Here is a 25191-nt window from a genome sequence, read left to right as displayed (position 1 = left end):
ACTCATTCCGGAATCGGTTCGGATTTCTGAATGGAGTCATTATGGATTCCAAATCAAATGCAACAACCGATTCCGACTCAATCGGTTTCAGAATCGGTTGTTGCATTTGATTTGGAATCCATACTGACTCCATTCAGGATTCCGAATCAAATTCCGAATGGTTTGACCGGGCGGGTGCCCGCCCCCCAGTAATAAAACTTATTTTGACATCTTGTAAATAACTTGCTCAACATCGTCCAATGTGGGACCCATGTTGGATAATTCGTTGAGCATTACACGTGACGTCCGACAAATCGTCTCGCGAAAGATGTTTGTTGAACGATTTTTTCTTATCGGGAAGTCTTGTCAAAAAAATTAAATTCTGCACTTCTATCTGTTTCGTTTCTTTTATATCATGCTTCATTTTCAAACGTTTGCGTCTCAACTCAATTCAAGTTTTTCATTTCGTGCGTCGTAGCTATATATATTTAAACCAATATTTTACTTCCGAGTGGCTTTGAGTAAACCAGTGTTTCGTTGTTGCCAAAGTCTAAGGCAGTTCCAACATGCAACGAAAAAAAATTAACGTAGTCACAGGTTCGAAACCGATTTCATCCTTTTTCGTGCGGACCACAGAAACGCCTAGCCACTCTGCTGAGCGAGGTTAGTTGTATAATTACTACAAACAAAATATATGAATTTTCTATGGAACTTACATATTTTAAATTCGCAATTTCTCAGAATGTTCAGTGCGCGACAGTAATCTGCCACAAGAACCTGCCAGCCAAAAGCTTCGACGTCTTGATGTTTGCGGCGCCGGTGATTCATCAGAACTTCACAATACAGATGCTGCCACCAGCTCGAAAATTGTTTCAGTGCAGCAAGGTTAGTTCTGTTCATATTGCTATTTGAAACCAATTTAAGTTATTGCGTTGGTCTATAATAGCTACGTTTTATGTACACTTTGCCTATCTTCAAATATTCAAATCTTCAATTCTATTATTTTTCAGGTATTTGCCTCAATTCGGATGTCGATGGAGATTTGATATCAGAAGCAAGTAGTTGCTCTGATTGTGACGATGTTCGTAAGTCAGCTTTGATATTAAGTATTTTTTAAATATTTCGAATGATGATACCACTAATTTAAACATATCTGCCATTTTATTTGTTAATAACTTTTTGTGATTAAGGCATAAAAAATATTTGAAATCCCTAGATATTGACTGCAAAGTATAAAGATTAAATGCTTGCAGGTTTTTTGAGTTTGCTAATCGCTTCACTACATTAAATATCTCTATTTGTGTAGAAATATTGTAATCAAATGTATCAAGTTCACCTTTATTGTGATTGTGGGTACCATCCACACTTCAGTTGCCTTTTTATTTTCCGACCTATTCGTAAAATGGGACTTACAAAAATGGAATCTAATATTCATCGAAAACATTCTAGCACATTTGAATTAAAAAGTGTGATAAGAATATTTTTTTCATTGGCGGGTCTTACACCTTCAATACATTGACGGATTGATAGAAATCCCATTGATACGTCAATCCTATTTTACTTTTATCAATACACTTTAGAATTGACAAAAATATTAAACATGTAAGGACCGCTATTAAAAAGACAAACTTATTATATAACATAAAACAATTCTACATTCAATAGTTTTGTTATAATTCTGATAAAACAAGTAACTGGTAGATTATAATAAATATTGAGAAAATTATTAAGAAACATAAAAATGATTGCGACGAACTATTTATTTACCTAGGTCCATCGAAACGAGCGAAAAGATCAACACAAAAGTATTGCGTGTCTTGGGAGACAAGATTAACATGGCTAGTTTCTAGTCCGAGAGGTTCAAACTTTGCGTATTGCAAGATTTGCGATAAAGATATCAAATGCAATGGCGGACTACGTGATCTAGTAAAACATGGTAGCACACATGCTCATATTACACTGGAAAAGCAGATAGCAGTGAGCAGGAATATGGAAGAATATTTGGATCCATCCAAAAATATTAAAGATGCGGAAATCCAAATCTGTGCCTGGGCAGCCGAACATAACAAATCTGCTACAGATGTAGAAGAGTTTGTAAAACTTGCTAAAACAGTTTTCAGAGACAGCAAAATCGCTAGCAACATATCACTCAAGCGAACTAAGGCTTCTGCGATTATCAAACATGTTCTCGGCGATACACACGATGAAGAGTTAAGAGCAAGCATGATGAAGTATCCGTTCAGTCTGCTAATAGACATTTCGGCGAAGAAAGCACTTGTTTTAGTGGTGAGAATCCAGACGTGGGAGAAAGATGGATTTTCGATTCGGGATAAGTTTTATCATGTAATCGAACATGCTGGAGCAGACGCTCTAACAATCTATTGTCTGATTGTGGAGAAATTCGAGAAAGATGGAATCTCATACAAGCGGAATCTCATAGGATTTGGGGCAGATGGTGCGAACGTGATGATGGGTGGGTATAAATCTGTAGCTGTACTCCTGAAAACCGATTGTCCACATCTGTTCATTCTTAAGTGCGTATGCCACTCATTCGCACTCTGTGCTTCCTACTCTTGTAAAAATATTCCGGAAGATGTGGAATGGGTGTGGAAAGAAATTTATTCATTTATATCTATATAGTCCACTTAGAACAGCTAAGTTTAAAGAAATTCAAAGCGTGATGGAGCTCAAGCCTTTAAAGATGCTTCATCCTTCTACTACTCGTTGGCTTTCTCTAGAACAGGTGGTTAAACGTTTATTGGATAGATTCGATGCTTTAAAAGTATACTTCAGTTTTGGAGATGCTGGCATAGATGCACGACAAACTTTGAAGATAAATCAGATATACGGTGTCTTGGCAAATCCGTCAACGCACGTCTACCTTGAATTCATGGCGAAGATCAATAATCTAAACAAGCTGTTTCAGTCGGAAACTCCACAAATCTACAAGTTGCATGAAGAATCCAACCGTCTTTTGAGAATGGTTTTAGATTGTTTTGTGAAACCTGAAAATCTTAAAATGGAATCCATAGAAATTGATTCGAATGCTTGCGTTGCTCTTGACCAGCTGTACTTGGGAACGAAAGTTCAAATTTTGATCGACAAATACATAGATGAAAAAAAGCTTACTGATGTTGGTCTTCAAAAGATTCGGGTGGATGCGATGAACTTTTTTATTTCTATCGCAAATCAAATTACTAAGCGGTTTGATTTTAACAATGCTGTTTTGATCAATTTGGCTATAATAGACCCAAAACATATAATCAACAAGACACATCCCACAATGTATCCGCTGTTAAAACAGTTTCCTGAACTGTACAACGGCGAGGAAATGCAAATTTTAGATGATGAATTCAGGGAAGTTCGGAACACAGTTACGGACTGGAACACAGAAAAAGGATGCATCGATGGACCGGAGTTCTGGACCAAAGTTTTGTCGACTCGTCGCATGAATGATGAATTTGCGTTTCCTCAACTGAAACGAGTTATCCCAGCCTTTCTCTCCTTACCACATTCGTCAGCAGCGGTCGAGAGGATTTTTTCTACATACAATCTAAATAAAACAAAGGTCAGGAACAGTCTAAACACATCCTCTATGAAAGGAATTCTGGCAGCAAAAGAGTATATTAAGTCTCACAAAACTTCAAAAGGCATCATTGAAGTCACCGTTGCAGCTAGAAACCGATTAACAAAAGATATTTATAAATGAAGTGAAGGTAGAGTAGCAGAAAGTATGCATAGACTTATCATGATTTATTAAAATTCGTTTCTTATTTTATATTGCAGAAACTGTAATGTGATTTCTCTACAGAACACTAGCTGATTATTTTTTAACTATCTCCAAAGCCGATACAGATACCGCTACAATGAAATATTGTTCAACGAACCAGACCGCTTTATACCTATTTATATTTAACCCATTCATGCCCATGTTGTTTGTGGACAACAACGTTTTTAAACAGCTATAACTTTTAATTGAGGCAAGATTTGTTCACAAAAACAAGTAAGGCTAATAAATGTGACTATTGGCTTTCATTTGAGTATTAACAGTTACAAGGATCAGGTCTAGAACTGAAGTTATTGCAATTAGTCTGATTGAACTCCGATGGAGCAGTGCTGCCAGGGACCGTTTACGTTGACGACGGAAAATAAATTTTTCATATATCTTCGTTATGTTGCAATATTAGTGAAAACTGATAAAACTTATCAATGTATACTATTTTTGGCTACGTTTTCCACGCAGTTGGACTATTGTAAATATTCTAGGAAAATTGTAGTGAGCATTGGAAGGTAAAAATTGAGCTACTTCTAGCACTGCAATGAAAGCACCTACCTTTATGAAAAAAGGTTTTTCGAGTTTCTTGAGCTCACCGCTTTAAAGGAAAAATAGTTTTTAAACCCTACATGCACTAGAAAAAAGTTGGGCATGAAAGGGTTAACAACAATTGGTCTCGCTATTCTCCAGTCTTCTTGAACGCCCGCCACACGTGCATCATTGTACTCAGCCAGCGAGTGCAGGGTCTGCTCTGAAGTCGACTTCTTCCGGGTTCTCTCCACAGCAAACTTTAGTTGGTCTATCTTCCGACATTCGCGTAAAAGGTCTAACCCACTGTAGTCAGCAGTGTTTTATGAGTCTTCAGATATCAGCATGTTTGTATACTCAATACAGCTCGTGGTTCATGCGTCTGCATCCTTCTCCATTAGCTACTGTCCCGCCGATTGTTGAACGCAACTGTGCTCTAGTATAACATCAAAATATTAGATTTATATTGGAGATCTTTCATTTTTAATAAGTTTTTAACGAGCAAATTTAGAGTAAAATCGCGACGTTGTATTAAAACTATGCTCTAAACTCTCCAACTTCAATAATTTAGTAGAACACCGTTTTTTTTGTTCAATACAGACAAATACAGATTTTTTTTTCTGGCAATACAGATTTTCAACAAAATTATCTGGCAGCTCTGGTTTACTGGGTAATCCCCAGTAAAGCTGAGCCGGAACTGAGCCGGAATTCTGGCTGGTTCCAGTTCGTATTCCGGCTCCAGTGACACAACCGATTCTAACTAGAATCGGTTGTGTCACTGGAGCCGGAATACGAACTGGAACCAGCCGGAATTCCAGTTCATTTCCGGCTGAGCTTAACTGGGTCTCTTCAAAATGAAAACATGTCTTCAGAACTGGCATCGCTGGCCGACAGACTTCACTTTTCTGACGACGTCAAAAGGTGTCACGTCAGGATTTGTGTAACTGTCAAAAAAAAGAGTGGAAGAAAATATTTTCTCGTTTCTCAATTATTGCAATTTTTATTCAATGTCTTTTTAATACAATCTAATATTGCTGGATAAAACGTATTAAGCTTTGCTTGATCATAAGATTGTGATTTAAGAGCTTTCAAGAGGAATAGTGGGCAAAACTCGTCATCTCTGTGGTGTACGTATTGATTGTGAATATTTTGAGGGAACGAGTTGGATCATGGCAGTATCACCAGCAAAAGGCGACATAGATGCAATTTTTAATAGGCTCCGTTCGATTCCAACCAACAAGGTTCGTTGTGATTTATGAAGTTTTTATTTGTCAACTCTTCTGATCGACATCAATTTCAGACATGTTTCGATTGCGGATCCAAAAATCCCACCTGGTCTTCAGTGACGTACGGGGTGTTCATCTGTATTGATTGTTCGGCAGTGCACCGAGGTCTGGGTGTACATTTGACCTTTGTCCGATCCACAAATTTGGACACCAACTGGACATGGCTGCAAATTCGTCAGATGCAGCTTGGTGGCAATGCTAAGGCGGTAAGAACTGTTCCAAGCACGATGGATTTCTACTTCAGTTCAAAGGTGACGTGTACTATTTAAAATCGTTTTCTTATTTCAGGCCCAGTTCTTCCGTCAGCACAATTGCAATACAACCGATGCGCAGCAAAAGTACAATTCCCGAGCAGCTCAGTTGTACAAGGATAAGTTGGCCAGTTTGGCTCAGCAGTCATTGCAACTTCACGGGAACACGGTGAGTTGATTGTCGGTTAAGATTTACGGTCTCGTGATTACACGAATCAGAAAGGTTTGAGAGTATTGTATTTTAATACTTCAATAATGTGTAATTGTAATTTGTAATTTACTAAACGTTCGTGTGTCAAAACATTTCCTTTTTATGTATCACAGCTTATTACACGTACACATTTGTCTTTTTTTCTCAATTGGCTTTTTTCACATCACCTGCTAGCTCCATATTGATAACACGCATGTGCATACCACTGAGAGTAACGTGAGCGAGGAAGTAGACTTTTTTGCCGATTGTGTCAGTCTAGATGCTCCGTCCGTAAATACGGATAGCCATAACAATAACCTGAAACAGCAGGACACTCCGCGGGGCAATGTAAGTATAGTGTGAATGTTTGTAAATGTTTTAGAATGCATAAAGCCATGTAAACTCGCAGTTCAACGGTATTAATTTTCCTTCAGATTACAAATCCTGCCGCTTTGATCAATGCTGCACCAGATATTTCCAAAAGCTTACAAGGGCCAAGCGTTGATTTTCTCAATTCTACAGTGCCTGCGGAGTCACCTAGGTCAACGATAGGTGTAAGAAAGATTCAGCCAAAGAAAGGCGCACTAGGAGGAATGAAGGGTGGTTTAGGAGCAACACGTGTAAAGACAAATTTTGCTGAAATCGAAGAAAAAGCTAATATGGCTGATAAACTGAAAATGTCTTCGACTGAGCCGGTCGTGGAAAATCCGGTCACCGAGGAAGAACAGGCTCAAGCACTGGCCAGTGTCCGCTTAGCTTATCAGGATCTTTCGATCAAGCAACACAAAGAGGAGGAAAAACTTAAAGCGACCGATCCTAACAAAGCCAAGCAAATCGAGCGTCTAGGAATGGGCTTTAGCTCGCGGTCGGGAGTTTCACATTCCGCTGTTACAGATATGAAAACATTATCTCAGGACTCGACCTCGAAAAATGGCACTACCTTGTCTAAGACATTCGATTCTAATAATGATTTTTTTGATGATTATTCCACTTCAATGTACGGTAGTAGTGCCGCAAGTGGCAATAAAAATTCGTCTACTTCCCTGAAAGATTACAGTGATGCTACGTTGATGGGATTTGAAACGATCGAACCGTTTGACACGAAACATAACATCCAAACCATGTTTTCATCTGCATCCACAGCAAAAAATACGAGCATTAGTGGTATGAACTCGTGATGTGAATTTTTGAATCAGCCATATACTAATTACCATATTTTATTCAGACCAACCTACATACAGCCGGAACGTCAGCAAGAAACCATCGGGCGTCACCAATGAATATGAGACCTCTGACACGGCACAAAAAAAGTTCGGTACAGCTAAAGGTATATCGTCGGATCAGTTCTTTGGTGATGAAAGTTCTTCATTCGAACGGTCGGCAAATCTGGCAAAGTTTCAGGGCTCCAGCAGCATTTCTTCGGCGGACTATTTTGGACACGGTAGCTCCACGGGTGCCGGAAGCGGAAGTGGCAGTCGAAGTGAGTATTGTTTTAAAATTGACCAAAGCAAAATATGAGACACGAACGGTCCGGTGTCTAAATTTTCACAAACAGTGTAGTATTATAATACTACTGCTTATACAAACATATGATTCAATTGACTTTCGAAATAAGTACTAATCGGCTTCTTTATAAGCAGGGAAGTGTGATCCGAAACTATCCGCATAAGCGTCAATCCCAAAAAAAGTGCAACACAGGTCGCATAAAACCTTTAAAATCATTAGAAAGATGCTTCTGCATTAGGCTGCCCAGAAAAATAATGAATTTTTGAGAACTCAATCGGCCCACCCCTAGTCGATTCACAGTCGCAACAGGAGTACTTGCTCCAAATTTGAAACAAATCGGACAAGTTTAGCTACCGGACCAACGTGCCTGAAGTTTGCATGGGATTTTTCGACAATTTATATAGGTAAACCCCACTAGCTCGCATTTTCGCCGCTAGGTGACACTGTATGCATCGTATTATCACTATAAGTGAAAACAAGAAAGACAAATTAATAGTCTACTACTTTGTCGAAGACTGCTAGTCAATCCGACTTTGTTAAAAGAAGTTATTAAACTTTTAACAAAGCGATGTCTGAATCAGTTTTGCAAGGGGCAGTACGTGGTTGTGTATCAATGCTTGATTCCCCCGAACTACAAATTTTTGTGAAAAAATGGTTAGATTTAGCGCAATAGTATGTTCAGAAGAATTGTAGTGCATAATACGAGTTATGTTTTGGATAGAAAATTTTAGTTCCACCTGTGGTCACGTAGAGGGCGCCAACCCTAACTTTTCATTGAAGAGAGATAGAATATTGAGATATTCGGAAGAATTATTGCAACCTGTCTGTTCTACAACTTTATGGAAGACACCTAATTTCTATCCCTCCACGTTGAAAAGTTAGTGTTGGCGCCCTCTATGCATTAACATGTGGAACTAAAATATTATAACCAAAACATTCCTCGTATTATTTACTACAATTCTGAACATACTATTGCGCTAAATGTAACCATTATTTCACAAAAATGTGTAGCTCGTGAGAATCGAGTACTGATACACAACCACGTACTGCTAGGCCCCATGCGAAATTGACTCAGACATCGCTTTGTTAAAAGTTTAATAACTTCTTTTAATAAAGCCGGATTGACTAGCAGTCTTCGACAAAGTTGTAGTCAATTAATTTATCTTTCTTATTTTCACTTACAGTGATAATACGATGCATACAGTGCACCCTAGCGGCTTCAAATTTGGTGCAAGAATTCCTGGTGAGACTAGGGATCGACTCTGAGGTGGGCCGATAGGGGTCATTTTTTCATTCTATTCTGTATCTCCAAACTGTATTGTGCTATTTTCGTCGTCAACTTTTCGTGATCATGAACCTGCAAAGAAAACACCATGCTTTTTTCGTTTGCCACGCGGAGAATTCATTAAGAAGTATTATCTTAAAAAATATTGCAGGAAGTTATATAATATTGAATCACAAAAAATTGATTGATGCTGATCAGGGTAATTTAATCTAGTAATATTATACTAACATATTACATCAAAAATTAGAATTCGATATGCAAAATGCGTCCTTAGTTTTGCATAGTGAGTTTTCGAGGTGCTAAAACTTGCGGTGTGTCTGTTTTGAAAATTTAATGTTCACTTTTTTCATATAGTTTATTGGTACCTATATTAAGATACAACATTCATTTACATCAAATGCATGATGTTTCTGTGCTTATACTTTCTAACGTTATTTTTTAAGGCTACGTTACTTTTTTAAATCTACAACAGTTGCTAAGTGAAATCCAGCGAAATCGTCTTACAGCACCAGGCATTTTTCTAAATGCTGACATTTACGCAACTTCCGGAGATTAAAATAGCTTGGGTTTACAATCGTCCAAAACCTGCGTTGGGCAGAAATTTATGAGTTATACGTATACCTCTTAACCAACAGTACGTCGATTGAAGAGAGAACCGATTTCATATGAAACGTTTTATTTTCAGACCGTGGTCCAAACCTGCAATACAATGGGCCAGATCTAGATGATGTTAAGGAAAGCGTGCGGCATAGCGTTACTAAGGTTGCGGGCCGGCTCAGCACGCTGGCTAATGATGTAATGACGTCGATTCAAGATAAGTATGGTTACTAGGGAACCGCATTATGGTATTTTTGTGAGTTAAGTTATTTTAAATGATCCATTATATCTCTAAATAGATAGGACTTGTTTTAATGCTATAGTTCTAGAATTATCAGTTTAATAAATGTACAGTGAACCTTTCCTTCCATCGGTTGATTCAAAGGTTTAAACATTGGGGAAAATATACCTAATAGCATTACTATTCTTAGCATTCATAGTGAAAATATTATTTTAAATATTCGGATTTATTTGAAAACCCGTGCTTATCAATGTCTATCAGTCATAAGTGATCGCATACTTCATACAATATCTATAAAATCTAGACAGCCTTCAGTCGAGTCCTTTTCATGCCTAACAGGAAAACCTGAAAAAAGATAAAACTACAATCATACATTCTTACTTGCTGGGCACAATGAATAACGTATAAATAAAATACACAAAAGCAGATTAATCCGGATCTGATTGATGTTTTGTTGAACTCTAGGGCAATTTTTGTGTACTACTTAAGGAAAATATTATGTTGAATCGAGATGATAATACAAAGGATGTAATAGCAGTAAAAATACTTGTTGAAAACATCTATAGCAAAACGGAGGAGACAGTAAATATTAGTAATTACAATTACCAAACATCTATGGTGAATCTGGATGAACAATTGAACCTTTCATTCGTTTTCTATGCATAAGCTTGGTATAGAGTGTAACGGATTTGTATTCTATCTGTATAAATTCACTGGTCATCGAAACGATGAAATGAAATATATATTCTATAGTTAAATATGAGTTTTGTTTTCAATTTTAATCGTTGCCGAAAAAGTCGTTGAGCCGCCAGTCGTCACTACCCTCCGAATTCCCACAGCCCGCACATCACAGTTAACGAGTACGAGGTCTGTATCGACGTCAATCTCTTTCAGGCTGTCTGCTGAACAGTGGCGGATCCAGGGGGAGGGTCCTGGGGGTCCGGACTCTCTCCGAAAATGTTCAACTTGTTGAGAAATTTTGAATTATTTTCAATTTCATATTAGTTTCAAACTTAAAATCAGTTCAAACCAAATTTGACCACCAAAAATTGATTTACATGGAATGAGGTTTTGACGCATAACGTATTTGACTATGCTCATTCCAAAATCAAAATTTCGGACCCCTCGAAATTTTTTTCTGTATCCGCTCCTGTGCTGAACATGACTAGTTGGACTACTTTCTGACATTTGCGGTCCAAGCCCTGCCTACAATATTTATGCCATACTTCAAAACCTTTATAATATCAGCATGTTAACACGCTGAGGCCCAGAGACCCTATTTTCAGTCACGTCGCTTAGTGACTACACGAAAATTTTCTTCTAGTCACTAGGCGACGTGACTTTGAGAACAGAACCCAAATTGATTTTCAGGGTTTCTGCCGATGGTTTGTTATCAAATAATCATTTCCATCTGCCCCACATATCATTCTTAGCGAGCTTGAGAGTGGCTCCCAGGGACAGTACCTCGAAGCAGTTTTGTGCGCCTTTGATTGCTTCCACGGCCACGCGATTGGTTTGTTCCTTGCCTACGATTCTTGCGTGCTGGGTACCCTTTGGATTATAAGCTGATCTTCCTATCTGAGCATGTTGATCTGATAGACTTTATCCATGTTGTATTGTTCGGAAGTACTTTTTGCATCGGTGAGCATTATTCATTGTAGTTCTTCGCTTTGATATATTGTCTGGTTTTTCCTATTCCTAGTGGCTCAGAATTTGGGAAGCTGAAATTTTTCCTGATTTTTTTTGTTAATTGCATGTTTGCTTTTGGGTCTACTACCGCTATACTGCCGGTACCCGCATAACAGTCCCATATGCATTTTCATCAGTTTTGAGTTAACCTCAGGGTTAGGTCCAATTTTTATTGTACTATCAAATAACGCACTGAAAATTATTGATTTATTTGTTTATTTGTGGACCAGGGAAAAGCCCGCTGGAGTGAAGCTCATTTTCGCCTCTTCTCCAGCAGGCATAAAACCTTTTCATCTTGTCATTCTCAACAGGCAATATGCTAACCCTAATGACAAAAAAGCTAATTACTATATAATACACAGAATATAAATAATATACAATGATAGAACATACAAGTAAGTTCAGTACCTATTAACTATGTCTAACACAAAATCGAAAAGTGAAACTTGCTTAAGTACTACTTACAACATAATACAAAAATTTTATAAGCGAAAGCAACTAAACAGTGGATATGACTTCAAAAAACTTTTTTTATGGTGTCTTGGGACAAATTAAAGTCGAAGGCATCAGAGAGTTGATTAAACATACGACTCATACTGGCTATGGGTTCGTTATGACCATAATTAGTTCTAGCAACAGGAAGGCGGAAAAAGTATAGGATCGCAAAACACGACGATGGATGTTGAAGTTCAGCTGTTGAAGTAATGCGGAGCAGTCGATATTACCCTGAATAATATCGGAGACAAATAAAGCCTTTCCGACATTGCGACGACAACTGAGCAGGTCTAAACCAATTAATTTACATCTGTCTTCGTATGCGGGCAAATTTATCGGGTCATTCCAGGGAAGATGGCGCAAGGCAAATCGCAAGAACTTGCGTTGAACGGTCTCGATTCGGCTGATGCTGTTTTGATAGAATGGTGCCCAGACTGATGCATATTCTAATATCGAGCGTACTAGAGAGCAATAGAGAGACTACAAACAGTGCACATTCCTGAAATTTTTGGCTGTACGAAAGATAAATCCAAGTGTTCTGGAAGCTTTTGATATTACGTATGAAACATGGTCTCTAAATGTTAACTTTGAGTCAAGAATTACTCCTAGATCCTTAACAGAAGTATCTGATTATTGCCATAAAATTCATAATTGAAAATAATGAATGCTTACGAGTAAAGGATATTACGGAGCACTTAGATGCATTCAAGACCATCTGATTGTTGCTGCACCAATTAGCGAAGATTTCTAGATCGCATTGAAAAAGTCTTGCATCATCAAGACATTTTACGAAGTCATCGGCATAGGAAAGCTTGACACATTTTAGTGAAAGGTGGACATCGTTCATGTATAACAGGAAGATTATGGGTCCCAGGTGGCTGCCCTGTGGAACTCCGGAGGTAGCAGCAAATGGTAGGGAAAAAGAATCTCCAATTTTAACGCTCATTTGAAGGCCAGATAGGTAAGAACGTAACCAACTAAGAAAAGGTCCATTAAAACCCAGCTGTTCGAGTTTGGCAACAGCTATACGTTGGTTGATCTTGTCGAAGGGCCCTATTCTCACAGTCACGTCACCTAGTGACTAGAGTAAATTTTGTTCTAGTCACTAGGTGACGTGACTGTGAGAATAGGGGCCGAAAGCTGCAGTAAGGTCTGTATAAATCGCGTCAACTTGATGTCTTTGTTGGAGTGCATGAGTTATGTAGGATATGTATGAAATTAAGTTTGAACTGGTAGATCGCTTAGGATCGCTTCCAACAGTCAGGAAAAATCCCTGGTCGCAGAGAGTCATTGAAAAGGCACGATAAAGGTGTAGCGAGACTAGCAGAACATTGTTTTAGAACAATCGCTGGGATCACATCAGGACCAACGTTGCATGATTTTTTAGCTTTCTACATGCAGTAATAACTGCATCAGAAGTGATACGAGGATGTTGACCGATGGGGAGCCCACATGGAACTCCAAGAATAGCAGTAGAGATTTGTGAAGAGTTTAGTTTATCGTATGTAAAAACACTGCTGAATTGCTTACGAAATAAATCGCAAATATCTTTGGTGGATGAAACTTCTTTTGCATCACGGATCATAACCGATGGTAAACCTGACTCCGTCCTTTGATTATTTATATAATCCCAAAAGGCCCTTGAATTGGTCTTTAGATGATTTTGAGTGCGTTGTTCGTGGATACGAGAGAGACGTTTGTTTAAACGTTTATATCTGTCGTTAGAAATAATGTAACGAATTTTCAATAGGCGCGCGTGCGAAATTTCGAGAATTTTTTCAAAGCAGATCTTTTGGCAGATTTTAAACGTTGCAGTGGTCAATTTGTCCAGGGAGGGGAGCAGGGAGTTTTTTTTTAAACTTTTTGGGTACGTACTGGTCTATAGCGTATAGTAGAACATTCGATATGACGGTTGCAGATTCGTTGACATCTCTTCCATCGACAACATTGCTCCAGATGATGCTACTCAAGAATTGGTTCATGGTGGGGAAATTTGCATTTTTATAATCATAATAGATAGACTCAGATATATCTCGAAAGACGATGGGCGAGTAATCGCGAATCGAAAGCTGTAAAGGTTGATGATGGTGGCATTTCTTTACAAGCGGAGTCATTAATTAAGTCTAAACTAACAAAGCATAGGTCAAGTACCCAGCCTTTACTGTTAACGATGTTGTTAATTTGTTCTAGTCCTGCGGTGTTGTAACCGTCTAACAGTTCTGTTGCTTGGTGCATAACGGTGGAGAATGAGTTGTCAGGGAAGAGGTACTTAGCGGGATAGGAGACCCGTTTAATAGCTGGGAAGTTGAAATCGCCAAGTATCACCATCTTATCACTAATTTTCATTTGTGAATCGATCCATGTAACAGAGCTAAGATGTTCATTAAACAATATTACGTCGCTGGTACGATCCGGAGGAATATATATTACGCAAATGAATAACGTAGATTTTGAAAGCGTTAGAGCGACCCATATTTGTTCTACACATGAGCAATTAGGGGGAAAGAGTTGGCGTGATTTAAAGCGAGAACGCGTTGCAATAAGAACTCCGCCTCCATGGTTCCTGCTACTGTGAGAACTAGTTCGGTCGGACCGAAAAACGGTGTAAATATTTCTCGACAAACATATGATTACGGCCTAAAAGCCAACTTTCAAAATCCACTTTGAATGGAAATTCCAGACAAACCGTTACTGGTCGAACACAGTTCACAACATTTTATGAAAGAGAAAACTTTTCTCTTTCGTTTACTACCAACATCTGTGATTGGCGTGTAACGGTTTGTCCGGAATTTTCATTCAAAGTGGATTGTGACAGTTGGCTTTTAGGCCGTAATCATATGTTTGTCGAGATTTGGTGTAATAAAGTATTACCATTACACCAGGCATAAATGTCATATGATGCATCGGAGCAGGCTAAGTAGTAATCAGTTATTCTTGTCTCGCCAACATTTTGGTAATAAAATTCAAGTTGTTGGTTCAAACCAGTGATGTCCGAATTCCTCGTTCTCGTGGCAGTTGAAGTGGGTATGTTGGTGTGCGATGGGCTTAAAGGGTGTAGTGATAGAGTTGATTGGGCAATGGGGTATTGAGTAGCAAAGGGGTCCTCGGCGATTGAATTGTTCGTGCTGGTAATCCATTGGTTATTTGTCGCACGGTATCGGAAAGACATTGACTTGGTAGCAAATTCTCTTTGACCAACGGGGCGGTTTGAAAACGTTTGTTCAAACTCCGATAAAAAAAAGAGAGATAGTAATTCCGGGAGGCCAGAAATCCTTTGAGGTGAGGAGTCCCTCGAGAGTAGTAGGAACACTGATCTTAAAAGGTACATACGATAACGGTCGTTCTTGTTCACGATCTTGGCGTACTAGCTTAACAAATCAATCAAGTTTGGGTCGCACCTGGATTTGCATAATATATAGAGAATTAAATGATTAGCAGTTTCATTTGGTTGGAATCGAGTTACATTGAACCATTTTCTTGACATTATGGGAGGTGCAACCGAGAGCGTTGGAATTTTTAATGTTTCAGAACGTTCAATTATATTACAATTAGGAATACCTAAGCTTTGTATGGCAAACTGTGGTCCGGGAACTGTGGGCTGCTGTAGAAATTGTTGACTGTGACGGTGGGGTTGATCATTGACGACAGCACGTACATTGCACAGTGGTCCGAATCCAGAATTTAGGATGACAAAAACATTTGTGACTAAACTACTGGCTCTAGAGATTTCTTGTCTTCGGAACAAATAATCTGTGTCAATTGAGGCATCTTTTGAGGTGGGTTACATTAGGGTGGTCCTTATTGTTTGTACGATATGAAAATTATTTTCGAAATAAGAAGAGATAGAACAATGAAGTGTTCCGCAAAATTGTAGTACGACCTTTTTCAAGCAACTTTGCTGAGGACGTCATATTTGTAACTTTAATGGTTTTACTGTATCGATTTTGTTGGCTATTTTCGGCAAATTTGAGACTAAGAGAAACGAAAGCAATGAAATTGAAAGACGGATAGGTATTCTAGAGCGAATCAGTTATAAACTTAGAACGGAAAACTAGAACTAGGCAGGCTCATATGGGCATGATCGAAAGGAAATGTGAAGAATTTTTTGCCTTCTGCATAGTAGGAGTTGGGCGTTCCACCCAAGTCTACCGCATGGTCTATGGTAGAACATAACTCATCATCATGTTTTACCGCCGACGCCGGCGTCGGCGGTAAAACATGATGATGAGTTATGTTCTACCATAGACCATGCGGTAGACTTGGGTGGAACGCCCAACTCCTACTATGCAGAAGGCAAAAAATTCTTCACATTTCCTTTCGATCATGCCCATATGAGCCTGCCTAGTTCTAGTTTTCCGTTCTAAGTTTATAACTGATTCGCTCTAGAATACCTATCCGTCTTTCAATTTCATTGCTTTCGTTTCTCTTAGTCTCAAATTTGCCGAAAATAGCCAACAAAATCGATACAGTAGAACCTTGCGGCAATTAAAACATAGTAACATTTAATGGTTTTAATTTTACAGCTATTAAAATGTTGTGTGATAGGGTATCCCTAACAAAATCAGTTTTTTCATTATAACTTCTTAAATAATTTTTTTCCGTCAATAGCGTCTTCACAAAACTTTTAGAGCTTATTGAGACGAACATTATTTATATAGACATATTTGAGATAGCTCATTTAGTTCAAAAGTTATGAGCATTTTTAGCAAAAAAAACACAACCTTTTCAAATGTTGATATCTTAAAATGGAGCAAGTGAAATTGATCTTTTATTTTTGCATTCGAAAGATCACAATTGATAGTATGTTTTATGAAAAAATCTCAGAGGTCATTTTTGTTTAACTCATTTTATTTTAGTTTGAATATTGAGAATATTACTACTATTTGTAGCATTAAAAGTAAAACGGTCAGTGTAACCTAGCAACTATTTTGAAAATAAGACCAGATAGATAAACAAAATCTCAAATAAAACTGCCCGAGTGTGGCAAAGGGCCCACTGAGTTGTTGTTTCTAATGTAGTCGTGTATCAATCCATCTGAACAGCAGAGAACGTAGTGTGATGTTTGGCTAGCCATCCTAGTCACACATATTTTAATTTACAGTATCAACTTTGTTAGCTATTTTCGGAAAATTTATGAATAAGAGAAACGAAAGATGTTAAAATCGAAAAAACAGATGGGTATTCTAAAGTTAATCATTCGTAAACATAGAACGAAAAACTAGAGCTAGGCAGGATCATATGGGCATGATCGAAAGGAAATGTTAAGAATCGGTGGTCGATGACGACGTTTTGAGAAGGAAACACCAAAGTGGCGTGTTAGAAAGACGACAAATGGTTAAAGAAAAGATCAAGCCTTCGAATTAATGAGCCATTACCCAATGGAGGCAATTCCAATGATGACAACGCGACAAGAAAAGTTTTTGCTGAATGGAGTTTGTGAGATCACGGGTTAGAATGCAGCTTTATTGGAACGATTAGGTATCATTCTCGCCGTCATCAATAGCGAAGCAAAAATAAACGCCCAAGTTTTTGCAGGCTATTTGCAAGCAACGAGAATGATTTACGATCACGAGTACGGTTGGTTCCTCTATCTCCAACCCTTCATAAACTTTTGGCACTTGGTTCGTCTATCGTCAAGCATGCTTTTCTTCCTGTTGGTAGCGTATGTTCCATGTTGATGTCCGAATCTTTTTCAAAAACAAAAAATATCAAAAAACCAACACAATACTCTTGTTCAACATTAATTTTTACGTAAGCAAAAAAACTCACTTGATGTTTTTTACGTTGATTAAATGTAATGTACTGAGGACGAAAGACAATTCGTTTCCGCATAACAACACGCGAAAACATAAACGACGGCGTAACTAATACAGCTGCTTCACGGCAACAGCCGAAATAATAGTCGTCAACGATGCTCTCTACCGTGCATCTAATTCACTCAACACGAGCTACCTCTGCAATAACATTGCAAAGATACTGCCCTGTACTTATTGTACACCCGTACCTGTTTGACCCCATTCTACTCTATGTATTTCTATGGTTTTCTCGAAACTTGTGGATAGACTTATTCCTCGTTTCTAGAGCTTTTTCACTGAGGCATTAGAAACGAGGAATAAGTCTGTCGGCAAGTTTCGAGAAAACCATTTAAGAAAATTTAGCAGCGTTGCCAATATTGAAGATGTATTAAAAAAATTGCTGCTTACTTCGGACCCTTTGATCTTGTTGAAAAATAGGTCAAATAATGTTCCAGATTTCCAGATCTTCCGGATGCTGCCCGGATCTTGATTACTCGTGACAAATTAACAGCATGCCTTTCGCCGCACTTAAGCAGGGTCCTGGGAAGGTTTTCCGATTCCCAAATGAATTCTACCAAGGCTGTCACTAAAATAATAATTCAGCGGACTCTTCGCCACATTATGACGTAGTGCTGGAAAGGTTTTCCGTGGCTCAGGCGGAACGAAATACATCGGAAACAACTCAGCGGGCCCTTCGCCACACTCGAGAGGTTTTATTTGAGATGTTGTTTATCTATCTGATCTTATTTTAAAAATAGTTGCTAGGTTACACTGACCGTTTTACTTTTAATGCTACAAATAGTAGTAATATTCTCAATATTCAAACTAAAATAAAATGAGTTAAACAAAAATGACCTCTGAGATTTTTTCATAAAACATACTATCAATTGTGATCTTTCGAATGCAAAAATAAAAGATCAATTTCACTTGCTCCATTTTAAGATATCAACATTTGAAAAGGTTATGTTTTTTTGCTAAAAATGCTCATAACTTTTGAACTAAATGAGCTATCTCAAATATGTCTATATAAATAATATTCGTCTCAATAAGCTCTAAAAGTTTTGTGAAGACGCTATTGACGGAAAAAAATTATTTAAAAAGTTATAATGAAAAAACTGATTTTGTTAGGGATACCCTATCACACAACATTTTAATAGCTGTAAAATTAAAACCATTAAAGTTACAAATATGACGTCCTCAGCAAAGTTGCTTGAAAAAGGTTGTACTACAATTTTGCGGAACACTGCATTGTTCTATCTCTTCTTATTTCGAAAATAATTTTCAGATCGTACAAACAATAAGAACCACCCTAATGTCACCCATCTCAAAAGATGCCCCAATTAACACAGATTATTTGTTCCGAAGACATGAAATCTCTAGAACCAGTAGTTTAGTCACAAATGTTTTTGTCATCCTAAATTCTGGATTCGGACCACTGTGCATTGGCACCGGTGTTGAAACATACGGTTGCGTTAGCAGTATTCGCGTTGTGGGAAGCGGATGGATTATTCAAAAAATGTACGAAAAACATCAGCTAATGTCGATTTCATATGCAAAGAACCCACATACCAGTCCCATATGCATTTTGTATGAAAGCTGCAGACAATATTTATCAGCTATATTTGTATTGTGCAATTTTTTTCGACTTTCTGATTCTACCTTATTGAAACTGATTGGGGTGGTGGTAGGGCATAGTGTAGTTGTAAATCGTACGCAGATCACCTGGGTATAGTTTCATAGTTTTCCTAAGATTTTTCAACAAATAGTTATCATTTTTTATTAAGTCAGTCTTTAATTTTTTTCAAGAATAATTGGTCGGATCGGTTTTCAAGAATAATTGGTGAGTTATGACCGGACTAAGTGACAATTTCTTGAATTCGAGAAAAACGAGTTTTAAGTTTGAATCGCAGCATCTTTTATATTGTAATTGGAGACTAATTTTCGCCATAACACGGTGCCCCAAAATAAAAAAAAACGTAATTTTAAAGTGATCTGTTAAAGGTTGTAGATCTCGTCAAAACAACACAAAACCATGTTTGATCAATTTAATATACCCTCAAAATCTTTATTTATAGCAAAAAAAAAATATTTTCAGGACTTTCAGCACGAAAACATTTTTACGTGATCATTTTTCAGCAGATTTTAAATTCTTTAAGTGTTTTAGAAAGAAGAAGAAATGATCTTTCCAACCGTATACTATGTTTTGAACTTTTGTTAAAGGTACTATGCTGTTTTGGGACAACAATATGAAAGTACCTAAAGTATGGTTTTTTAGTGTTTCAGATTCTCCTCGTCAGTAACTAGCACCAACTGGGTGTCTAGTTAGACGATGTATCTAAACTAGTACCCAAATTAGCACTAGTTAGACACTAAAATCCAAAAAGTCACACGTCTTGCGTGAACGCTAAACAACTGGCTTATACCGAGTGATGTCTCGATAGTAAGCACAGAAGTTCTGTTTGCCGATGAGGAATATGAACCGAAACTGTCTTATAGTTTGAAGACCCAAACGCCTGGATATAAGTGATAAATGGCAGAGCTATTAATTTTTTTCCAAATTAGAAACTTCTGTATCGATTTTGTTGGCTATTTTTGGCAAATTTGAGACTAAGAGAAACGAAAGCAATGAAATTGAAAGACGGATAGGTATTCTAGAGCGAATCAGTTATAAACTTAGAACGGAAAACTAGAACTAGGCAGGCTCACATGGGCATGATCGAAAGGAAATGTGAGAATTCTTTGCCTTCTGCTTAGTAGGAGTTAGGCGTTGCACCAAAGTCTACCGCATGGTCTATGGTAGAACATAACTCATCATCATGTTTTACCGCCGACGCCGGCCGAAAATAGCCAACAAAATCGATACAGTAGAACCTTGCGGCAATTAAAAACACAGTAACAAATTTGAAACTTGCTCGCATGATCTGATATAAAATTTTCAAAAGTTTTTTTTGCTCAATTACGTATACATTCAAAAGTACGTGTGTGAACTTTGAGCTTGAAATTTGAGAAAATAACGGAAGATATACTTGTAGTATCTTATAGTGCGAGGCAATACCTCACTAACTCCTTAAGAGTTCATGCGAGCTAGTTTCTAATTTGGAAAAAATTGATAACTGCCATTTTTCAACCGATTTTGATGATAAATAGGTCGTCGGATGTGAAATTGAATGCTATTTCTAAAATTTTATTAAATCGAAGACGCTTCTTTAGTAGAGTGTAGAGTAATTTTCATAATTTTCATGTAAAAATCGCAAAATTATGGTTGTTTTCATATTGTTGACCCAAAACCGCAAAGTATCTTTTATAAAAGAACATAGCATACCGTAGGAAAGGTCATTTCTCCTTCTTTCCAGAACACTCCCGAAAAATAGTTTTTTTTGCCATAAATCGAGATTTTTCAAACATGATCTTGTGTTGCATTTGGAGAGATCTACAACCTATACTAGGTTACTTGAAAAGTACAAAATCATTATTGTATAGAAAGACCGTGTGCCAAATATTAAAACGAAACAAAAACGGGTATCTTCTCCACCCGAAAATCCAATTGATTGATTCAAAGCTTATGTAAAATATTGTCACAGTACTGCTGATTGATTTCCATGGAGATTTAACAAACGGTGCGGAAAAAACTGCTTATTTCGTTTTCGCTTTTTGTCCGTTTCTCTGTTCAACCTTAAGCTCGAGAGAATAGGAAGAGAGACGAATAGTGATAATCAATCAAAACGGCAACATTCCCATTATGATGATTTCAACACCAGTATTTTGGCAACCGCTTCCACAGGCAGCACTTTAAATGACTCCAATTATATTTTGAAAACGAACCTATTGTGATCGTTTGATTTGTTTTGCAAATGATGTGCATATTGAATCAAAGAGATAAATTAATTCTAAAGTTTGTTTTCAATTATACATATATCCTAGAATGCACCTTACTACCAAGATTTGACTAAATTCTGACGAAAATTAAACTTTATCTTTTGATGAATGTACAATACTTATTTCTTGCAAATTGGGCATGAGTAATGTGTATGGCTAGATTGGTCTGCTTAACAAGGCATTTTTGGATTTGGATTCACACTATTCGTCTCTCTCTCTATTCTCTCTGGTTTAAGCATGTTCAACAGATTCAAAATAGAAATAAAATTTCTCTGCCAATACAATGATCTTCTATCTTAGTCCCGTCATACTACATTTTATGCTTCAGTGGCAGGTAATTTGACAAAAAGAATGAAGACTACCACGCCTCCAATTTCATCTCCACACAACGCTTCCTTTTCTCGACCCGATCTAGGCAGCATAACGGAAGAAACTTTTAACTTTTGCAGCAATCAATGTTTCAATTAATGACTGAAATGCTAAATTATACCTGCATGTCTGAAGCTTTTTAAATTTGGTGGATATTTTCAAATAAAATTGATACGAGTTTAAAGTGTAATTATGATTTTAAAAACCTGTTTCAATCCACCTAGTGGTGCAATTGAGCCTTTCTCATTTATCCAAACTACACGGAATAAAATTGTTCCCAAAATCGTGAATAAAGTGCCATGAATCCTGGAACAATCACAGGACCATGAACAAAAATCATATGTTTTAAAATTATGTTCAATTTCTCTTCAGTAACAACCGCATTAAGCATTAGTGAGCTGAAAATAGAAATCCAAACATTTTCGAGCACAATTTATGAAGTTTTGCATCTTTTAGATACCATGCTGATTCCGATTTATATGGGAATTTCATGCGTAACCCCACTCTTCAACCTGTAACTCCGGAACCGGAAGTCGGAATTAAATAAAATTCAATTACAGCCTATGGGAACGTTGTACCTTTCACTTGGAATTTAGTTTGAAAAAAATCGGTTCATCCATCTCTGAGTAACCGATGTGCACATTTTAGGTCACGTACATATATACACACGCACACACACATACGCACACACGCACAGACATTTGCTTAACTCGACGAACTGAGTCGAATGGTATATGAGACTCAGCCCTCCGGGTATCGGTTAAACACGCTTTCCACACCATCAAAAGTCTGGCGGTGTCATAGCTACCTAATGGGAAGCAAAACGATGAAAATAAATCTCGAGCCTGAACGTGATCCACTGGGAGCTAACAACCCAAGTAACAATTGAAGTTTTATAGCACGCTACAAGTGCAATCTAAGTTTTTTTCAGTGGCTATAAATTTATCATAAAACCACGATTGTTACTAGGGAATAGATTAACGAGTAAATTCTGCCTGGGAAGGGTCGGTGACGATTCGCTTATGAGAGGCATTGGGGGTAGAACGGTCCACTGTGTAGGTATTGAGACTGTGGCGGGGATCACGATACTGTTGGGAATCTATGCTGCATCAACACAGTTCCTCGATGGCGGAGTGGTTAACGCACCTAACTAGAGACTGGGAGATCGCAGGTTCGATTCCTGCTTGAGAACATATCTTTTCCCAGTGTGTCCAATAAAAGATAAATTGTCACCGTTTCCGGTTCATTCTTTCTGTCTATTCCCCATTGGACACGATCCGAAAAACCTTGAAAAAAGGTAAAAACAAGCCTCACGTCAACACAAGGAATATATGTAAATGGGGAGTATTTGGATAAAAAGCGCGAAACTATCCGGATTGTAATGAGAAATCTTAATCTTAGAAACTACTATTTAGAAGAATGGGATAAAATTTACGTTGAATACACACAAAAACTATTGGTCAGCATTCCAATACCATTGAAAACTGTAATTGCAAACAAAAGCTACCACATTGAATATTTATTATAGGAATTGCAATTGATTTTTAAAAAATATATGTACTGTACGAATATGAGATTGAGTGTCTAGTAAACTATTTCTAAATAAATAAAATGTCTCGCAAACTAATTTTTTACCTGTAAATTGTGTCACTGTAACTGCGAAAGCATATTATATCCTAATAATAATTAACTGAATCATGTAAACAATAGGGATGAAAAGTCACTACTTGTGGCTGAACACCCAATATATTGAATTAGAAATGTAATGCTACAATATAATCAAATACTAAAAATAGCTATTTTTCCAAAAGCATTGTTCAGATACCTTCATTCGTTAGTTATTATTGCAGTAATTGTGAATTGATGCAAAATAGGCATAATAAATCGGGTGTTTCCACGAGGAGCTTCGAATGTGTCATAAAGTAGCCGAACAAAAGCTCGTTAACTGTGTAATTAATATGAATATCGGGAACGGTTCGATGCCAACACCAAGGTTTCAGACAAAATGAATCATTCTTGGAAGTGTTTTGGGTGATCGTTAAATTGGCGGTATGAATAGAATAATAATATAGTTTTAACGTGTTTTGTTTTATGTTTATCGATGAGTTTTGTTTTCGGGTTTACCAATTATATTTCAGAAATGTTGTGAATCAGAGCGGATAGTGTAAACTATACTGTTTTTAGTCGCTAGGCCGCTCAACGATTAAGCGCCCCAACATCTGATAATCGAGGTTCACTCCTATATATAATTTCGTCTACATATATACAATAATAACACGGAAAAAAATCGTTCATAAATTTATGAACCAAGTTCCTCAAATGATGAATAATAAACTATTTGGGTTTTCTAAAAACCAGTTTGCCCGAATATATACATACATGGCGTTACATTAGAATATTTGGTTGGTTTACTGTTGTTGTTCCCTGGACATGTTTAGTTTTTGTTGTGATTCTTGTTCATGATTTGGGAATACACTGTCGACTGTCAAACGTTGTTCATGATTTCAAGAGCTTATTCGCGATTCTTTGGAATACTCATGACGTTAGCGGGATTAAACTTCATGATTTCAAGATCTTAATCGTGATGTTCGTAATTTCTATTCATGTTATCGTGATATTTTAGTCATGACTAGAGTGATTCATGTTAATAATTTCATGATCTTTGTCACCATTTTAAATATTTTTGTCATGAGTAGTGTGATTTGTATTTTCGCGTGTTACACTTATGCTATCTATGTTTGCACTTAGCGATTCTCAATAGAAATTAAATGAAGCATTACCATGAGTAGGAAAATAGCAGATCTCTTGGGGAATAGTGATATAAAACAACAGAAATTAAGTAAAGATACTATTTCTTAACTCAGGAAATGTATATGCGTATGGTAATAGCAATAGTTTCTTTTGAATTGTTTATTTAAATTAAAATTATCCGCCATACATTGGGGTCAAGTAAATAAAGCAAACTTTGGTTAATAGACGTGAAAGGGGACCTTTTCACCTAACCTACCAAATTGATTACTTCGACTACTTTTTTGTCGAATAACTCCAACCACTGCGGGTAAATCATAATAACTATCTGAGGAAACATTTTACAGGAAATTCTAATAATCAATGTTTTCATTTAGAAATATGGTTCAGTATAGTGAAAAATGATTTTTTTTTCTCTCTTCACACATTTTAAAAACGTTTATGAGTGTTAGTGACGGGTCCTGTGGACTCAGTTTTACAGAATTGAGTGAATTGATCAAAAAATAGTATTCTTCACTCAAATTACCTATAATTTCCTAAACTGATGTTTCAACTTCGTGGCATTTTCTGAACATTGTAAG

At 37.2% G+C, this 25191-nt stretch overlaps 2 protein-coding genes across 2 annotated transcripts; both read left to right on the top strand.

The window, feature by feature from the left end:
- Positions 1-250: 250 nt before the first annotated feature.
- LOC131687932 (uncharacterized) lies at positions 251-1064 on the top strand. The gene is made up of 4 exons (XM_058972029.1): positions 251-313; positions 571-642; positions 721-864; positions 990-1064. Exons 1-4 carry the CDS (start codon positions 251-253, stop codon positions 1023-1025), a joined length of 315 nt encoding a protein of 104 aa, XP_058828012.1. The 3' UTR covers positions 1026-1064.
- A 4137-nt stretch (positions 1065-5201) lies between these two features.
- Positions 5202-10398, top strand: LOC131689904 (ADP-ribosylation factor GTPase-activating protein 3). The gene is made up of 7 exons (XM_058975290.1): positions 5202-5523; positions 5583-5774; positions 5857-5988; positions 6205-6357; positions 6444-7173; positions 7235-7489; positions 9486-10398. Exons 1-7 carry the CDS (start codon positions 5452-5454, stop codon positions 9629-9631), a joined length of 1680 nt encoding a protein of 559 aa, XP_058831273.1. The 5' UTR covers positions 5202-5451; the 3' UTR covers positions 9632-10398.
- Positions 10399-25191: the final 14793 nt, after the last annotated feature.

The sequence above is a fragment of the Topomyia yanbarensis genome, chromosome 3 (genome assembly GCF_030247195.1).
Source record: "Topomyia yanbarensis strain Yona2022 chromosome 3, ASM3024719v1, whole genome shotgun sequence".
NCBI classification, from domain to species: Eukaryota; Metazoa; Arthropoda; class Insecta; order Diptera; family Culicidae; genus Topomyia; species Topomyia yanbarensis.
The sequence above is the reverse complement of the archived record's forward strand: the minus strand, read 5'-3'. Positions and strand labels throughout refer to the sequence as shown.

What these genes read in the sequence shown, in the direction of transcription:
- LOC131687932 (XM_058972029.1), top strand. Translation starts at nt 251, where the DNA reads ATGTTGGATAATTCGTTGAGCATTACACGTGACGTCCGACAAATCGTC. An exon ending in TCGTCTCGCGAAAGATGTTT is followed by an intron (nt 314 to 570) that starts GTTGAACGATTT and finishes AAATTAACGTAG; the next exon opens with TCACAGGTTCGAAACCGATT. An exon ending in TAGCCACTCTGCTGAGCGAG is followed by an intron (nt 643 to 720) that starts GTTAGTTGTATA and finishes GCAATTTCTCAG; the next exon opens with AATGTTCAGTGCGCGACAGT.
- LOC131689904 (XM_058975290.1), top strand. Translation starts at nt 5,452, where the DNA reads ATGGCAGTATCACCAGCAAAAGGCGACATAGATGCAATTTTTAATAGG. An exon ending in GTTCGATTCCAACCAACAAG is followed by an intron (nt 5,524 to 5,582) that starts GTTCGTTGTGAT and finishes CATCAATTTCAG; the next exon opens with ACATGTTTCGATTGCGGATC. An exon ending in AAGCGGAAGTGGCAGTCGAA is followed by an intron (nt 7,490 to 9,485) that starts GTGAGTATTGTT and finishes TTTTATTTTCAG; the next exon opens with ACCGTGGTCCAAACCTGCAA.